Source organism: Oreochromis niloticus, linkage group LG12 (assembly GCF_001858045.2).
Source record: "Oreochromis niloticus isolate F11D_XX linkage group LG12, O_niloticus_UMD_NMBU, whole genome shotgun sequence".
Taxonomy (NCBI): domain Eukaryota; kingdom Metazoa; phylum Chordata; class Actinopteri; order Cichliformes; family Cichlidae; genus Oreochromis; species Oreochromis niloticus.
The window spans coordinates 30572579-30588759 of NC_031977.2; the positions used below are offsets into that span (position 1 = coordinate 30572579).

A 16181-nucleotide genomic window follows, 5' to 3' on the forward strand; every position below is an offset into this window, starting at 1 on the left:
TGGACCGATGAAGCAAGCTGAGCTTTAAGTCTCTTCTCTAAAAAGGGCCTATGTCATGTGACATTCTGTAGACTGTATACTTTCCAAGCCTTTTTCTTTCTGTTTGCATTCAAGCTACTAATAATGGTGCAATTTCCAGTGGACAGTAAATAGTAATGCAGCATCACCTTTTTATTGCAGTCTTTTATTTTCTTGCAGTCTTGTTCCAACCTCCTTATTTCCTACCTACAGTTCCTCACTGTGTGTGAATGCCTTGGAGCAAGGTGAAGTGAACTCGGAGAGTTTTTTTTCTAATGTATTTCACTCCAGTGATTGAATTTTACATATAGACTCAGTGGAGCCTTGACTTCACTATCAGTTCTGTTCTGTATGTTTTGCTCCTTTTTCTGAGGCTAACATTAAGAGCTGCTGTTTACAAGGCTAATCTTTTACCAGTGTTGCACCACTCAAAGTTTCTCCTATATTGAGGAAGTACTTCCAATTTAGCTTATAACTCATAATAAAAGACCCTATAAATAAAGCTCCTAAAATCACCCTGGCTCCCATTTTATGCAGGCCACAGGAAAAACAGGGGGTACTGTCTTCAACCTTCACTGGAGCTATAAAAAAAGCTTCTGCAGGCTTCTTCTCTCTTGGGGTGTGCTGGAATACTCACCCATCTTCCTACTTCAGTTTACCCCCATCACCCCTTCCCAAGCAAGTCTCTCCCCTAAATCACTGCTTCGCCGTGTTTCACGGCACTTGGAGGGACCCGGGGTCCCACTGCGCTCGTTTCCATGGTCACTGGGAAGCTCCTTGTGTCATGTGGCTCAAAGTGAGCCGTCCCTGGACCGAATTACCCAGCTTTCAATGGGAGGCCAAATGACCATTATTAGACTTCACAGCTAAGGCCTCTATTTAAAGAGAGAAGAAAGGAGCCCTGGGGACTTAAGATGAGAGAGAGATGGAGGGAGAGAAAAAGAAAAGATGAGGCAGGGGGGCAGAGAAATAAGGGGGGAGGAAGAGAGGAGGGGAGAAGAAAGTGCATTTAGCTCTGCTATGGATGTTTCTTTTTATTTTCTCCACCTTTACACTGATTTTTGATCTTTATCACAATTGTTACTTAAAAGTCTAACAACAGCCTGAGCGTAAGCTCTCTTGTCTGTCAAACAGCAAGCAAAAAGACAGTGCAGCGCAGGATCAAAAGATGAGCCATGGAAAAACTAAATCTTAGAAAAGATAGGACCAGACATCCACCCACGTCAAGCAAAGCCCTGTCTTTTCTCCCTTCATCTCTGTCTAAGCCTGTTGCTGTGCTTGTGTGCGTGAGAATCCTCGTGTCCCGCGCCTCGCTGTGTATGTCAGGGCCGCGTTGTCTGTACGGCTCGAGCCCACGGCCTGGCACAAAAGCTGGAAACTGAAGCCCCGAGGTCCCACACAGCTAATCTGATGCCTCTCCCTGCTATACATGACTCCTCAACTGAAGGGTTAGCGGGGGTGAAAATGGCATCCTGTTCTTGTGGTTCAAACTTTCTTTCATGCTCTGCCAGGGAGGCATGGTTAGGTCCAGCACAAGGAGATGGAGAAGAAGTGATGTGTGCCTAAGCGAGAGTGTGTCTGTGTGTGTGTGTGGGTTGATGTATGAGAGTGTCATCGGAGCTGGTTGTGCCCTCAGACAGTGAGGTAATGGAAGAAGAGAAAGAGAAACATGTAGATAGGGAGGGGATATTGAATGGGAATGCACCTAGCAGATTCTGGGTAGCACATTAGTATTGTTTACTGGAGGCCAGTATAACAATAAAGATGTAACATCTGGATAAGTGATTACATGCTGCAGGAAGAACTTGAAGTAGAAAGTCAGTGAAAAATTTATCGGATCAATATCAGGAATACAAATTTATCTGTAAAAAAGAAAATTTACAAAATAGAGGTACCTCAAAAACAAGGTGTGTTTGATCCAGAAATGGATTTGTTGACCAAATGTTTTGATAACAAAAGATATTGTAACCAAGAGATGACTTGCTGAGAAATGACAGTGTGAGATGTTTTATTGCAGTAATAGCTGAATAAACGCACCTTTATATGGAGGCATTAAGGTCATGCAATATAAAGGTTGGTCAAATCCTATTTGCAGCAAAAAAAAAGGAAAAGGTGGGTCCTGTGTTCTAGTTTCAAGTCCAGTGTCTTCATATAAATATTTTTTAGAAGCCCACAAAAAGTAAAATCTAGTCATGAGAGGCAGAAAAGACTGGAAGAAGAAATAAAAATGCTTTTTTTGTATTCTTTCCTGTGCCATCAAACATCTCACGAGTCCTCAGATTTTTGTCTTGAGGTTTGTAAGCTGTGTCCCAGATTACTTAAAAGGAAACTTTTACATATCAAAATGTGTCTTGGAGTGAAACTGCATATGTAAAAATAGTTGTATCAAGACTTGTCCTTATCATAATTATCTCTTCTCTACTCCAATTGGAGGATGCATGCAGTTGATGCCTTTGCAGTGCCGCAGCTAATCGGACAAGTCTGTGTGCTCACAACACATTGGTCACATTGTATCCAAATAGACAATTTTAAGAAGAATTGTATTCTTCTTTATTCTACATGGAATAAGCAACCACAGTCATCCTCCTCTGCTGACCCACTGTTAGGCTTTATAGTGGGAGAAGAAAGGTACAGTAAAAATAAGGGGAATAGGGCCAAGTCCTGACCCGCTCTGCTGTTTGCCCAGGGAAAGAAGAGAGCAGGCAATGGCAACACCCCAAACCAGCAGGAGGATAGCATATTACAAGAAAGAGAAGCAACAGCGGCGGTGTCTCTTTCAAGCATGCAGGGGCATGGTCTCCTAAAGCAGCGTCGAGTCAGAGATTAGAGAAAAACCGTATAACTGGAGACGAATTACAGGAAGGGGAGAAGTAGCAGTTTAGTGAAACGCCTCAACTTGACTGAAATAGTTGCATTTTAAACGTTGTGCAAGTTCACAATATAGCAGTGCGGACACTGGGGACGGCAAATATCGTGCTGTTGCTGTTTTGTTTTGTAGGAGGAAAAAAACAACAACGAAATTTCGGCACAACAAATTGATTCAATCACAGTAAACTAGGCATTGCCTGCAGTCCAGACAAATAAAACTAATTCAGAGGTGCCGTAAATGTCCATTCTTTCTAATGCCAGCAGGGGGGCGACTCCTCTGCTTTGCTGACTTTAAAGCTGTCTATTGAAAAACAGCCATACTTCTTTACTTCATGTACAACCCTGTTAAACACTTGACCGGTAAGTTTATGATTTCAGTCACTATTTTTTAAATCTTTTTCAGTCCATCATGATGTTCATTTTGTAAATTAGGGTTGCATTTTGCATAAAATAGACAATAAAGGCTGACATGCTTCAAGGCATTTATGGTGGCTGCCTTGCGACTGACGAGATGCCACCATGTGAGCGTCTGTCTCGTTGTCATCTGTGGTTTGTAAAAAACACTGGTGTAACTGTAGCTACATCCATGTTTTATAGACACCTGCGTCAGCTGCGTATGGCAGGTACACCTGTATGTGTTGTGGTTAGAAGCTAGCCCGGGAGGTAGAACTAGATGTTTTTCTCTTTGTTTTCAGCTGAAAAAGGCTGTTGACTGAGCGAGAGCTTTGGGCGTCTTTTTCAGCTGCGTCTCACGTGCGGTTGATGTTACAGCTGTTGCAATCAATAAAGCTGTCTACACACACTGTCTGACAGTTTATTCATTCATATTGTACTCTGATTAGCCACAACATTAAAACCACTGACAGGTGAAGTGAATAACCTTGAATTTACATTGATGTTAGTTGACATGTACCACCCATTGGAACAATGCTGCAGACCAAGCACACCCCGCCCAGAGCAACGGCACACCTCAATGGTGGCGGCATCCCCCAGCAAGACAATAGAAAAAATGATTTATAAACAGAATCAGTTAATGACATTTTTTTAAAAAAAAAGGCTAAAAAGTCTTTTTCAAAGCGATCATCTAAACTCGCCTGACCTTGTGTTTTAATATTTAACTTTGTTAGTTTGAGGTCAGTATCCTTGGCAGTCAGAGAGAAACACTAGTATTGATCTGTTATGTGCCAAGAGCCTTGCAGGAAGGAAAGCACAAATGTAGTGTGTCATCCCAGGCCTGCTGTCTTCTTTAGGCTCTCGTCAGTTCTTCTGCCTTTGAGTGTTCATTAAAAGTCTAATATGAGAATTTTAAAAAATTCTTTAAACCCTTTCAAGAAGCTATAATCTAACTTGTATCATAAAATCACTTTTGCATTCAGTAAAGTTCTGTGAGGCTGATTAAAATGATGATATTCAGGGGGGTGAAAAGGCTTTTTGAATGACGGAAGGCCAAATTAACAATCAGTAATACTAGTAAAATCCCACCGATGAATAACAAGTGGGATTATCGTCCGTCTTTTCTGGTCATGACTTCTCCCACTTTGGTGGAGAAGAAGCTTTTGAGAAGTAGTGTTCTTGTTCCTAGCCGGATGCTTGTTTATTTTCCTGTGAATCACAAAGGGCAAGAAACCAAAACCGGTAAGAAAACAACATGGGAGGGACAGAGAGGAAAAGTGGAGGAAATTTAATTAGCGGTTGTCCATTCCTCCGGTCTCAATGTTTGGTCTCAGCAGGGCAGAGCAGTGGGCAGCGGGAGGAGAGAAGACTAAAAAGCATCTTGATTAGCGGCAGTCTCAGTCAGTGCATTTGCATCTGTGTTCGTGTTTGTGCAAGTGTGTGTGTGTGTGTGTGTGTGTGTGCGTGCCTGACACCACAGGACATCAAACCACGGGGAGAGATGGGAAACGCTGCCTGCGGTGCAAAACAGGCGAAGACGAGCTTGTGTATTTTTATATACAGAGAGAGATAAAAATGCGACGTATTCCTCGAAAAGTTCGACTTCAGTGATTGCGCTTCATCCATCATTTGTTGTTTATCGTGCCTTCGGAACGCACATAAGAAAACCGAACCATTGCTCAAATTTCCCGCCAAAATAAATGTAATTAAAAAGAAAAGCAAGGATAAAACGAGGGCCATATTCAACTCAATGCTTCATGAAAGTCTCTCATTTTGTAAAAACCACAGTGTATCCTAAGAAATCTTTCTTTTTGCCCACATGATGACAAGATAATGATATTTCATTGTCTTTTTTACATCATTCTGATCGAGGCTTTCTGTGAAAACAGGGTTTTTTTTGTTTTGTTTTGGTGAATTCAATCTGCTATCCGTGTTCAAAACAATTGCGCTAAAAACGGCAGTGTTATAACATTCAAGCACACATTCTCATCTGGTGTTTACGGTGTTTCCTGGAAATTATAGCCACGAGAGAGGGGTTAAAGAGAATATGGCGCCACTGATAGGTGAACATAATGAAGTTGACTGTTGCATTGAATAAAACTGTTTTATTCATTTAAAAATAGTAACATTTGAAGCCAATGTTTAAACGTTACGGCCTTCACGGCCGAGATTCCAAGAAATCTGTGGGGATCCAAAAATGTGTTGTTAACAGACACATGCCACAGTTGGCTTGTCGGTGGTGTCACTCGATGACTCATGACAGCGTCTCCTTCACAAAAATCAAAACCGCCATTTTTGAAACCAGGCGACGAGGGAAATGGCTACACTAAAAACAACAATGTGGTCCGAGTCTGACAAGCAGGAGGTATACTATCGCCGCGATGTCCTCCATTGTTGTGGCGTTCATGCCACACGTACTTTATAGCATTGCTATACAGACCCCGTTAGGTGGTACTCGATTGTAATGGAAAACAAGCAAAACTGAGGCGAGCCGTGCAGGTACTAGTGGAAAGGGGCTAATAGTGACTCAAATTAACTGGAGAAAACGACATCAAAACCAAAAAACATGGGTTAGTTGTAATTTTCTCTATTTTTTTTCTTCTAGGAAGTGAAGTTTATAATTCCTTCCTATCAAGTGACATGCAGCTTAAAGATTTGCATAGCAAACATGATACTTAGTATATGGGTTTTGATTACATGCTGCTTTTTACAGAGTGCAGAGCTGCTGGGAATAGTAGGTAAAGGTGCATTCCATTTGAAGTGGGAAGTTTGAAATTTCAACTTCCAGGTTGGAATTTTCAGCTGGAATGCCCCCTCATGTTGGATTTCCCACTTGGAAAGTCCACCAACTCTGACTTTGCAATCCAAGATGGCAGCAGCGCTCGTATTGATATTACTGAAGGACAAAAATGCAAACTTCTTACATGCTTCTCTCTTTTAAATGTTTCTGAATAAAATCGTGTCTGCTGGTGGGGAAAATGTGAGTTCAGCCAGGCAGAATCGAATCAACAAATAAAGAACAGAAAATTGATCAGACGTTTAATGGCTGGTACTTTGTGTTTTTAAGGTCACATTTTGAACAGAGACTAAAGCAAACACCCACAACTGTTTGCCAGCATTGATAACTGATAGCTTTTTTATGGCATTACTTTTCATTTTGGATTCTGTCAGAGCTTTATGAGTTTAGTTTAGATAAGTCAGGACTTGGTATTGTAGATAAGTGTGCGTGAGCGAGACTATGCATGAGTCTTATTATGAGGGACAGGGAGCACTCCCAACTACACCTCCGTCTGTTTCTCCCTTTCCCTCCCTCCCTCTTTCTCTCTGTCTCAACTCTTTAATGGGGTCGGCTCCCTGCCAAGTTCCACTGGCAGGCCTCCTCAGAGGTGCCCCCTCACACACCCATGCACACACACACATATTTTGATAGCACAGTTCACTTGTATAATGCTGGTTATGCAATGATGGGTGAATGGCCACCCCATATTGTGCGCTGAGGCAGATACAGAAATGGAGAGGGGACACTGGTGTCCCACACATCAGCCATGGAGGGACAAATCCCAAAGGGCCACTACAAAGGCGGGCCAATGGACCGCTGAAAAAAAAACTGTTTTTTTTTTCTTTACTCCAACAATATCAAGGAAGATAATGAATACGGCTCATTTTGTCAGAAATGACAGCTGATGTGTAGTCTTTGTCCACCATAAACCTCAGAGTTGGGACTCTAGGTGAAACCTTTTTGCCTCCTAAGGAAACCTGGAAATTTCTGCTTTTTCTGCCTTACTTTTTACAATTTTTGAACTCTGGGGCTTTACTTCAGTGGAAAGAAAGTCCTTTGGTTGGACTTTGGGGAACTGATTGCAGTGTCACAGTGACAAAGATAGTCATTTCATGCTGTGTGTGCGTGTGTGCGTGTGTGCGTGCATCCTGGTCAATTATATGTGCAGCACAGAGATGGGGTCAAGGGTCAGTGTACCTGAAGTTTGCCTCCTCTTTGTCTGATAGTGAGCTCATTATATCTGCTCCAGATTTCTACATCTCTCTCAATCTGTCATCCTGGACAAATCTCACAACTATTCATAAATACCAAGTCATAAAAACAAAACTTGTTAAATTGAGTCTAATTCAAGCAACCTTACTGTGAAATAATTCAAATCAGGATCAATATAATGAAATCAAACACACAAATTACATACTTGCACACATCCTGCTTCACAGCAGGTTTATTCAAATGTTTCTTTCTCAGCAGGTTGTAAGTCTGTCGTCAGAGCTGACTTGCTTATTGTTTGAGGGACAAAACGGTTTCTTTCATGTTTGTTACAAAACGATAGAAAAACTCTGATAGCCAAGCCTGTGAGCTATCTTAAACCAACAAATGGCTAATAGTCATGTCATTAATCTGGCAAAGTCAAGCAAATATATACCACCCTGACAGCCAGATATTTTTCTAGAAATTGGCAAAGCTGGGAGAAAAAAGCAGTAAAGACCAAGCTTGTAAACATCAGATAAAAGTGTGGTTCCTATGAACAGTGAACCCTTACCCCAGCAGCTCAAATTAAACCATGATTTATGGCAGACCTGCGCTCCATTGATCGGACGTCATCTGAACATGTTTTCATTTGTGAATGAGCTTCCCGGGGAGTCTCACCAGGTCAGACCTAATAACATTTACTTATCACTTTCAACGCCGCAGTCGCATTAACAGGTAGGCAGGTACAAGATGTCTCCAGTGCTTCTTTGTGGGTTGCTTATCCCATTAAAAGACATGATTATTGTGAAGGATCACCCAATCTAGAAGTGGGCGTGGGAAACGTGCTATAACGCTGTAGCACCACACTCGCACAGACCCTGATGAAGTAAAAGTGACATCATGCCAGCAGATCATTAACGATGCCTGTCGTCTTAAACAAATTTTAGGGCTTAAACCATTCTTTTATTCAGCGTCCTTACTCCTCAGCACATGGTGACCAGGTCAGCATCCACTTCCTTTCTTCACCTCTTATCTGCGTGTTGGATATTAATGGCAGTCACTGAGCTCACTGAGTGCTTTAAGTGATTCTTTCCCCTGTGTGTTTACTTTGGGTAAACTGTCAGTTTATATGAAAGCGGTTCAATGGAGAGGAGCTCGAAGAGGCCTGCGGGCCCTCGGCCCCCATCCCCCATCGGTGTGACACAAAAGTGGATTTTTATGTGCTCCGTAAATATTTGAAATGGTGCCTTAGACTGCCCTTAGGACTGTTGTAACACGCTGCAGCTGCCAGAAAGCATTAATATTTAAAAAAAAAAATGGAGGGAATGGGCGAGTTCAAAAGTTTGTGAGGATGGAATCAGAAACTGAACAGTGACTCGACACTAGTCAGGTGTTTTTAGCACATCAAGGTTTTCTGAGTGACATCGTGTCCTTGTAAATGGTTTCACAATAGTGCGGTCCTAATATTACAGTCGTCGTGACACAACAGTAAGCAGATCCGGCTGGATCGCTAAACCTGCTGATTAAATGACACACAGGCCAAAACAGTTATGTCGAGTATCTGTAAACAGAAAAACATGTTACGACAGAGCAACAGTTTGTCGGTGAAGTGTTCACATCAAACGGTGGGAGATGAAGAAAGATGAGTAAGGTGAGTAAGTGCTCCAAATCCTGCTGTTTTGAAAATGTCACGATAATACAGCCAGGTTTTGTCTGCTGAAGTTCAGCATCCAAGAGAGAACAAAGGAGAGACGTTTCAGAAATGCTTTTCTTTCTCTCAGCTGCAAAGGCGTCCAATCAGATGAAGCATAGCCACGCTGAAAACTCTGATTTTATTTTAGCTGAATGTAAATAATGTCTTGGCACACATGCCTTCCCTGAAAGGGAGTGAGAAAGGACATGAAAAAAAGAGGGGGTGACCACATATGAGAAAATCCACGGGAGAAAAGTATGCCTTTATCTTTTAATAAACGGTAAAGCCAGGAGGCAACATGAAATTACAGCATAATAGCAGTGGAGAGTCTTCTGAAGACTTAATTGCCTTAATTATAGCAGTGCGGAGAGAGTGAGAGAGAGAGAGAGGGAGCGGGAAAGGAAAGCATGAGGAGAAGGAGGAAGAAGGAAAAAAAAGGGAAGCAGAGGAGAAGAAAGAGGTAGCAGTGAGATAGAAGAGCTAGAGCGTGAGACAGATGTTGCAGGTGTATCCAGGTGTAGTTCGGTTTGCACGTGAGCCCGTGGTTTTCTGTTAAACACGCGCGTTTATAAAGACACACGGACGGCTCTGTGTGTGACAGAGAGTTAATATGACAACCCTCGGTCCGTGTGAATGACGGAGTGAGTTCTACACTGAGAGGAGACTCTTTCCAGACGAGTGAAAATTTCGCTCCCTCAGATCTTACAAGCTGGCAGGTTTACTTAGGGATGCTAAACATAGCTTTCATTTTCCTCTGCGTCTAGACGGAGTCCTCAGTGCTTTCTGCTGCGGTTTTTGTTCACTCGGGGATGATTGTACCCTAATTCTAATGTCTCCGAGCCAGCGGGAAGTTTGTTTAGCCAGCATTATTGTGAAGTACCTGTAGACCCCCCCGCTGCCACCCACCCACCATTTTGGCAGGCAGTTCGGGTTGAGAGTTCAGCTGACTTTTGAGCATGGATGACTGATCAAGAGAGAGAGAGAGAGATCACGTCTCAGCTTTGAGAAAAATATTAACTTTTTGCAGGATTTCACGGTGAGACGGTTTTCGGTTTGCCTTGTTTTTGACCACCTCTGTTTGCCTCTCAGGGTGTTTTTCTTCATATGTTTACTTTTTGATTCATGGATAAAGATCAAATCTTACAAACTACCGTTTGTTGAGTAAAAAAGTACAAAAGATGGGGAATCATGGTAATTGAATATTATCTGAACACTTTATAGTGTTTCAAGTTCTTGATCATTGAATCTCCACTGGTGAAAGAAGCTCTGTTTAAATGTACTTCACTGAAAGTAAAAGGTGTCAAAAGTAAAAGTACTTCTGCAGTAAAATGATCTTAGTAGTTTTTATTGTATTTTTTATTATAGATGACATTGTTATTCACTCATTATCACAAACCGGGGTCCTTGGGAGTAACTTAAATAACAGTTTGTTGTATTTTATGTAATTACACTACACTACAGAAATAGTTACATAATTACATCACTACATTTTACATATTACATTATTAAATGTAATATGTAGACAATGTTACCAGTACATGGTGGTAAATATACCGCCAAAATTCCTACCTCCTTGTTTCTTGAAGAATTCACCTTTAATGTGTCTTAGTGTTTATAAAACCCAAATATTGTAAACTGCTACTTGTCAGGCAACTTTCTGTCTTATTGCAACATTCATTGCTGAAATAGCAGACAGCTTCGGTCGGTCTTGATCTCGTCTTTAAGTACGAGAAGATCAAAACGCCATCTTGACTTCCTTCCCGATAAGCTTAATGACCAGACCTCTTTGAAATCCCTGTTGAATCTCAATGAAAGCCTACTTTTCTAGTGTGCAATTCATCTTTTTTTGAAAGGTTTACCACAGACGACTTGGTACTGTCTCAGATTTCTTGCACAATGTCTCGTTAAACCCAGTTTAACTCATTGAAATAAACCGTAGTTTACTTTTGAGCAAACTTTTAACCATATTAATCCGTCTTTAGGTGTCCGAAGGTTGTAGTTTTTTATGGAAAGGAGATGTGTCGTGTTTTTTAAGCGAGCCAGTTTGCCTGTGGGTGCATTTTTGTTGTCGTCAGGCAAGTCCCTGCACTGCAGCGCGGGCCTGCCCGAGTGGAGATTCTTCAGGAGGGAGATCTCTTTCTTCTCAAAGCGTCTTACCAAGAGCTATTAATTATTAACTGGGAGAGCTAACATCAAAGGAGCAGACTTGTGCTGAATTAAATGGGGGCTGGAGCCTGGCAGCGTGGAGCTGAGAGAAAACTGGGTGAGAGGGAAAAGCCGAGCTGAGATTCCACACCGCTCGCTTTTGAACTTTCCAAGTACAAAAGTTTAAAAAAAAAAGAGAAAGAAAAGAGCAATGCTAGTTTATGTAAAGGAAGCAGAACGAAAGAGAAAGTTGGAAGAGCTTGTATTTATAGCGTGTTGCTGTTGTTTTTCATGGGGGCTTTCCTTCACTGCTGGGAATGATTGATTCAGTTTGTTCAGTTAATTAGTCTTTAATGAGCTATGAAAGCCAGATTCATAAACATCTTGTCTATGGATTAAGCCAAGGGGAAATCTAATTAAGACAGCTTGAAATTCAGAGACATGATATGTTTACATTTTCCTGAAGCTGATGTTCACTCAGAGTCAAATTAATAGTGTCATACGTATGTGGCCCCCCCTGTATCAGAGGACTTTTGTTCCTTTTTTTCTTCCCCTGTGCAGTAAAAGAAGCCCATGTACTGAAAATCTAACTATACAGTTTCATTATTTGCTGCGAATGTAAATAGTAGCGGTGGACTGTGTAAAGGAATTAAAGGCTGCCAGTTAAGTTGGAAAAAGTTGATTTCAAACTTGCTTTAACTACACCTGCTTGTTCTTGGACAGCTATGTTAATCATTACCACCTTCCTACAGACTCAGGAAACACACGGGAAACTTAGGAGTGTCATGCAAGCATCCTGTAGGAAAGCTAATCTAGAGTAAAGTCACAAACATGACATTAAATAATGGATTATTTTGAATTTAAAAGCCTTTTTACTTTACTTTACTCCTCATTTTTAACACCAGGACCTTTAGTGGCCCATTTTTACAATTCTCTACCACACTATAGACTCACTCATGACAAGTAATTGATAAATTAGTCAGCAATTATTGTCAGTTGAAGCCTTTGTCAAATGATGTGCCATATGGCTACCAATTAGACAAATAAAACTTGAATAGCGCACCGAGGGCTTTACAAGCCTTTGATTTGAGGACCGCTGAGGGCCTTTTTGAGACCCACGGTGGTCTTTCTACTGAACTACATGGCTGCCCTTTTGACAAATGATGTTGAAAGTTGCTCAACATCCCATTGTTGAATGTTGTTACCTCAGAAATCAACATGATGTGTTGGGAAAAGAGCAATTGTGCCTCCCCCGCACATACCACCGCTCCCTGTCCCCACTCCATGTCCGTCCTCCGTGCCTGCAAAGTGGAGCAGTGACACTCTGCAGCCAGTCAGCAGCGGAGTCACAGCACTGTACATTGTCACTTTGATCTTCACCCCCCCTCCCTGTTCCCTCCAGTTATGAAGAGCGCTGGCAAGAGCCCAAGGGCACTTGATAATACCAGGATATGATCCAGCCGCGCTCTTTTAGATCATGTAGTGTAGACATCAAAATGCTGTCTAAATAGGGCACCGTGAATCAGGCGGGGTGAGAACGGGTTGTAGGGGAAGGCAGGAGTTAAGATAAAGCAACTATTTTTTTTTTTTCCCTGACGAGGGGAAGCCAATTTGGATTCTGCAAGGAGATACTCAGGGTTCTGCAGATCCAAGCATTTCCTTTATCTTTTGCCTTTAGCAGAACTCTTCAAAAGGCCTCTGTGTTATGACTTTCCCCACTCTCAGATGAAAGGAGCTCACATTTTTAGCAGCTGGAAATCCGTGATAACTTTATTCAACCTTTCTAAACCTGCGCTCAGAGTTGCATCACATGGAGTGTGCATGCGTTAGTTCCTTATAGAAGTGTTTAAGTCTCTGTCGTATTATTAACTTAATATGTCGCGGATATACGTGGAATGACATCATGGCGGCCTGTGGAGAAAGCCGCATCTGCATCCAAGCAAATGTTGTCCCCGGCTTGTTTACGTCTCATCTGTTCGGTTTAATTTGTCCTTTTCATTTTCTCACTTCAGATAATGTGTGTGAAAGTTACACTTGGGCAGAGAACTCCCTCTAGTGGCCTTGAGTAAAATGTGAAATCCAACCTTGGGAGGCGTTGAGTGTCTTTATCGGTATGATTATGCATTCCCCGGCTTTTTTTTCGATATATCTAATGATTACTTTGTTCTGTGTTGGCAGGCAAAGAGAGCAGTGCAGCGGGGAGCCACAGCCGTCATCTTTGATGTATCTGAGAATCCGGATGCCATCGACCAGGTTTGTACACACAGAGAATTACCCCGGCATTCACGCTCTCAACAGCACTGAAACAGTCTAATCTGTCTCGGTCTCTCCGTGAAAGACGCTCCGCTTTTCATTTCTGAATGAAGCTTAGCAGCTTGCCCTGCCCTTTTGGCTGGCAGTGTGTGTGTGTGTGTGTGTGTGTGTGTGTGTGTGTGTGTGTACAAACAATGATCTTTCTATCTTTAGTTCTGTTCAAAAGCATGCGGATCAGCCTCGCTCATTCAGCCATTCCGGGCCTTTCAACTCTCCCAACTTGCGTTTGGAGGAGTGCACTGCACTCTGTGAGGACTGAAAATGGATATCCAGGTTCAGCTTTCACTAGACCATGACCAAACTCTGTTGAGCTCATAATTGCACAGGTAGCATACATTACCTCACCTCCTGAGAGTGTTCTTTGAGTGCAAGTTTAGGGGAGCGCGCACAGGCTAAAAGTAAGAAAGCATATCTCTTGTCACACAAATCGAGACAGTCTTCCTGACTCCCGTGTCTCTGCTGTTAAGAGGTATAATACTCGAGTTGCTCCTCTGAACGCCTTTGTCGCAAGAATTCTCCTGTGGTATTCATCCCTGCCACACCAGGCCTGGACTTGCAAGGGTTTTTTTTCCCTCTCTCCTCGCCTCTTCTTCTCTGCTGCCGGATCATAAAGCGCGTAGCTGAGAGATAAAAGGGATTGCGCGCAAACCACATGAAAGGGAGCGCTAGGCGGCTGTGTTAAATTCCCCCGAGAGGCTTTTCCAGTCAGAGCAGCCTGATCAGCAGAGACAGGAGTCACAAGGCCGAGGGGCAGGGAGGAGGAGCTTAAAGAGAATTAAGGTCCTGGGGCCAAAATTAGGAGAAGCTTTATAAACTTAATGTACTTGACCTCCTTTTTCCTCTGTTTATACTGTAATGTAGGACCAAGTGCCACTTGGAGTTTTGTTTTGGGAAAAGTTAAGTTTGTGGTTAACTTTGTGCTTGTGTACTGTATTTGTATTTTTAGCTATAGTTTTTATTGGGGCATTACTTGTTAAAGGGGAAACTTGAGTTGCAGTGGAATCGTTTCTCAGAGTAAGAGCAGCTCACCAGAATCAAGCGGGAGATCAAAAGTTTCAGCATCTATACTTTTAAACCAGAACATACAGTAATTCACTGGGGAACATGACGACAGCAGAAGAAATAGCAATGTGAATATATCTTCGGTATTTCCCCTGGGCTTTTCAAATTACAGATTCCAACCAGCAGACGAGCGGGAAGAACAGAGACGGCGAGGAGGAGTAAAGGAGTATGCCAACTGACTCAAAAGCCAGAACATACTATTCACTGACTATTTCCTCCTGCTCCCTCTGGCAAATGTGGCCGCAGTTTCCATGTCTCGGGCCTATAGGTCATTTTTCCCAGCTGGGAAAAGTTTAAAACTTTTCACATTCACAAAGGTCACCGGTTTCTCTTTGCCTCATATCCTCGTTGTCTCACACTGCATACGTTAATTGGTCTAGAACAATCCACCGGAGAGTGGTTTAAAATTGTTGCATTTGAATACAAAGAAGAACAATCAGTCCTGGGCATAATTAAAAAGGCCTCATTTTTGCATATTTGACACAAATGCATTTGAGCTCAAGGTTTAATATCCATAGAGTTTTCGCCACCAAACTTCAGCTCAAGCAACCCTTTCCATTAACTGTTTGTACATATATAAAAACAGCTTGAAATTAAAACTATAATGGAGCTAAAAAACAAAGGTTCAACCTGTCCGTACCTCCATATTGCACTGGTCTGCTTTGATTCCAGACAAACACACACATCTCCCCTGGGGTTTGCGACAGGAAGGGGATCTGGCTTAAAACTTTGCCTGAATCAAAACATGCGGAGCGACCCGCTGTGGCGTCCCCTGGTGACGAGGGATCCGCTATTTCCACTAATTAAGGAGGAAGGGTAGTTCTGACTGTGAAAGCGCAAACTTATTGGTTAACTTGTGATTGACAGATACCACAGATAATCCTCCATTATGAAACAGAATAACCAAGATTTACAAAACAGACTGAAAACTAGTGACTGAGCGCATAAGCTCAACAGTAAAGTGTTTACAGGGTCAGTACAGAAAGATGTTCACTCACACTTCTTTAGGACCAGAGCTCTTATTGGACCCATAGCTGTCGCCACGAACAAGACTGGAAAGCTACGTCCATGATTTATGGATAAAAAGAAAGATGATTTTTTTGATCATCTAAAAATAACCTAGATATAAGAAAGCCTTAAACAGTAACGTTCAGCTAATGTGAGTTTTTCTCATTGTCTTCTGGTGCACACGGGGTCGGACATTGAAGTTGTCATTGTGTGTGACATAGTGCTTTGGTGCCACCCTCTCAGTTCATATATTAATGGAAAAAAGCTATATTAGTTACTTTACCCCTCCCTTTAACCAGCTTTCTTCTGATTGGCTGCACGTTGCAAGAAGAAGGTGGCTGGGGCATCGGTGCTTATACAGGGTCACAAAAAAAACTGTAAATGTGGAGTTACACATAGACGGACCGCATTATTTAAAACCTTGGCCGTGCATAACAGGTCTCTTTTGAACATGACAGCTTTTGTGCCAAAATTTCAAAACCAGTCTAAATTAGTTAACAAGAGGCCTGTGTCTCACGTGTCTTCTTTCTCTGTTTCCTCTTCAGCTCAACCAGGTTGCTGAGGATCCCTTGAAGCGGCCGGTGGTTTACGTGAAGGGCAACGACGCCGTCAAACTGATGAACATCGTCAACAAGCAGAAAGTGGCCCGTGCTCGGATACAACACAGACCACCGAGGGTAAGTGCTTACTCACAAAAAAACCTCCGAATTG

At 42.3% G+C, this 16181-nt stretch overlaps 1 protein-coding gene across 1 annotated transcript in view; it reads left to right on the forward strand.

Moving 5' to 3' along the window:
- Positions 1-16181, forward strand: part of znrf3 (zinc and ring finger 3) — a 67102-nt gene that overhangs the window by 42142 nt on the left and 8779 nt on the right. The window contains 2 exon segments of the mRNA XM_003454145.5: positions 13266-13340; positions 16016-16147. Coding sequence (XP_003454193.2) covers positions 13266-13340; positions 16016-16147 — 207 coding nt within the window.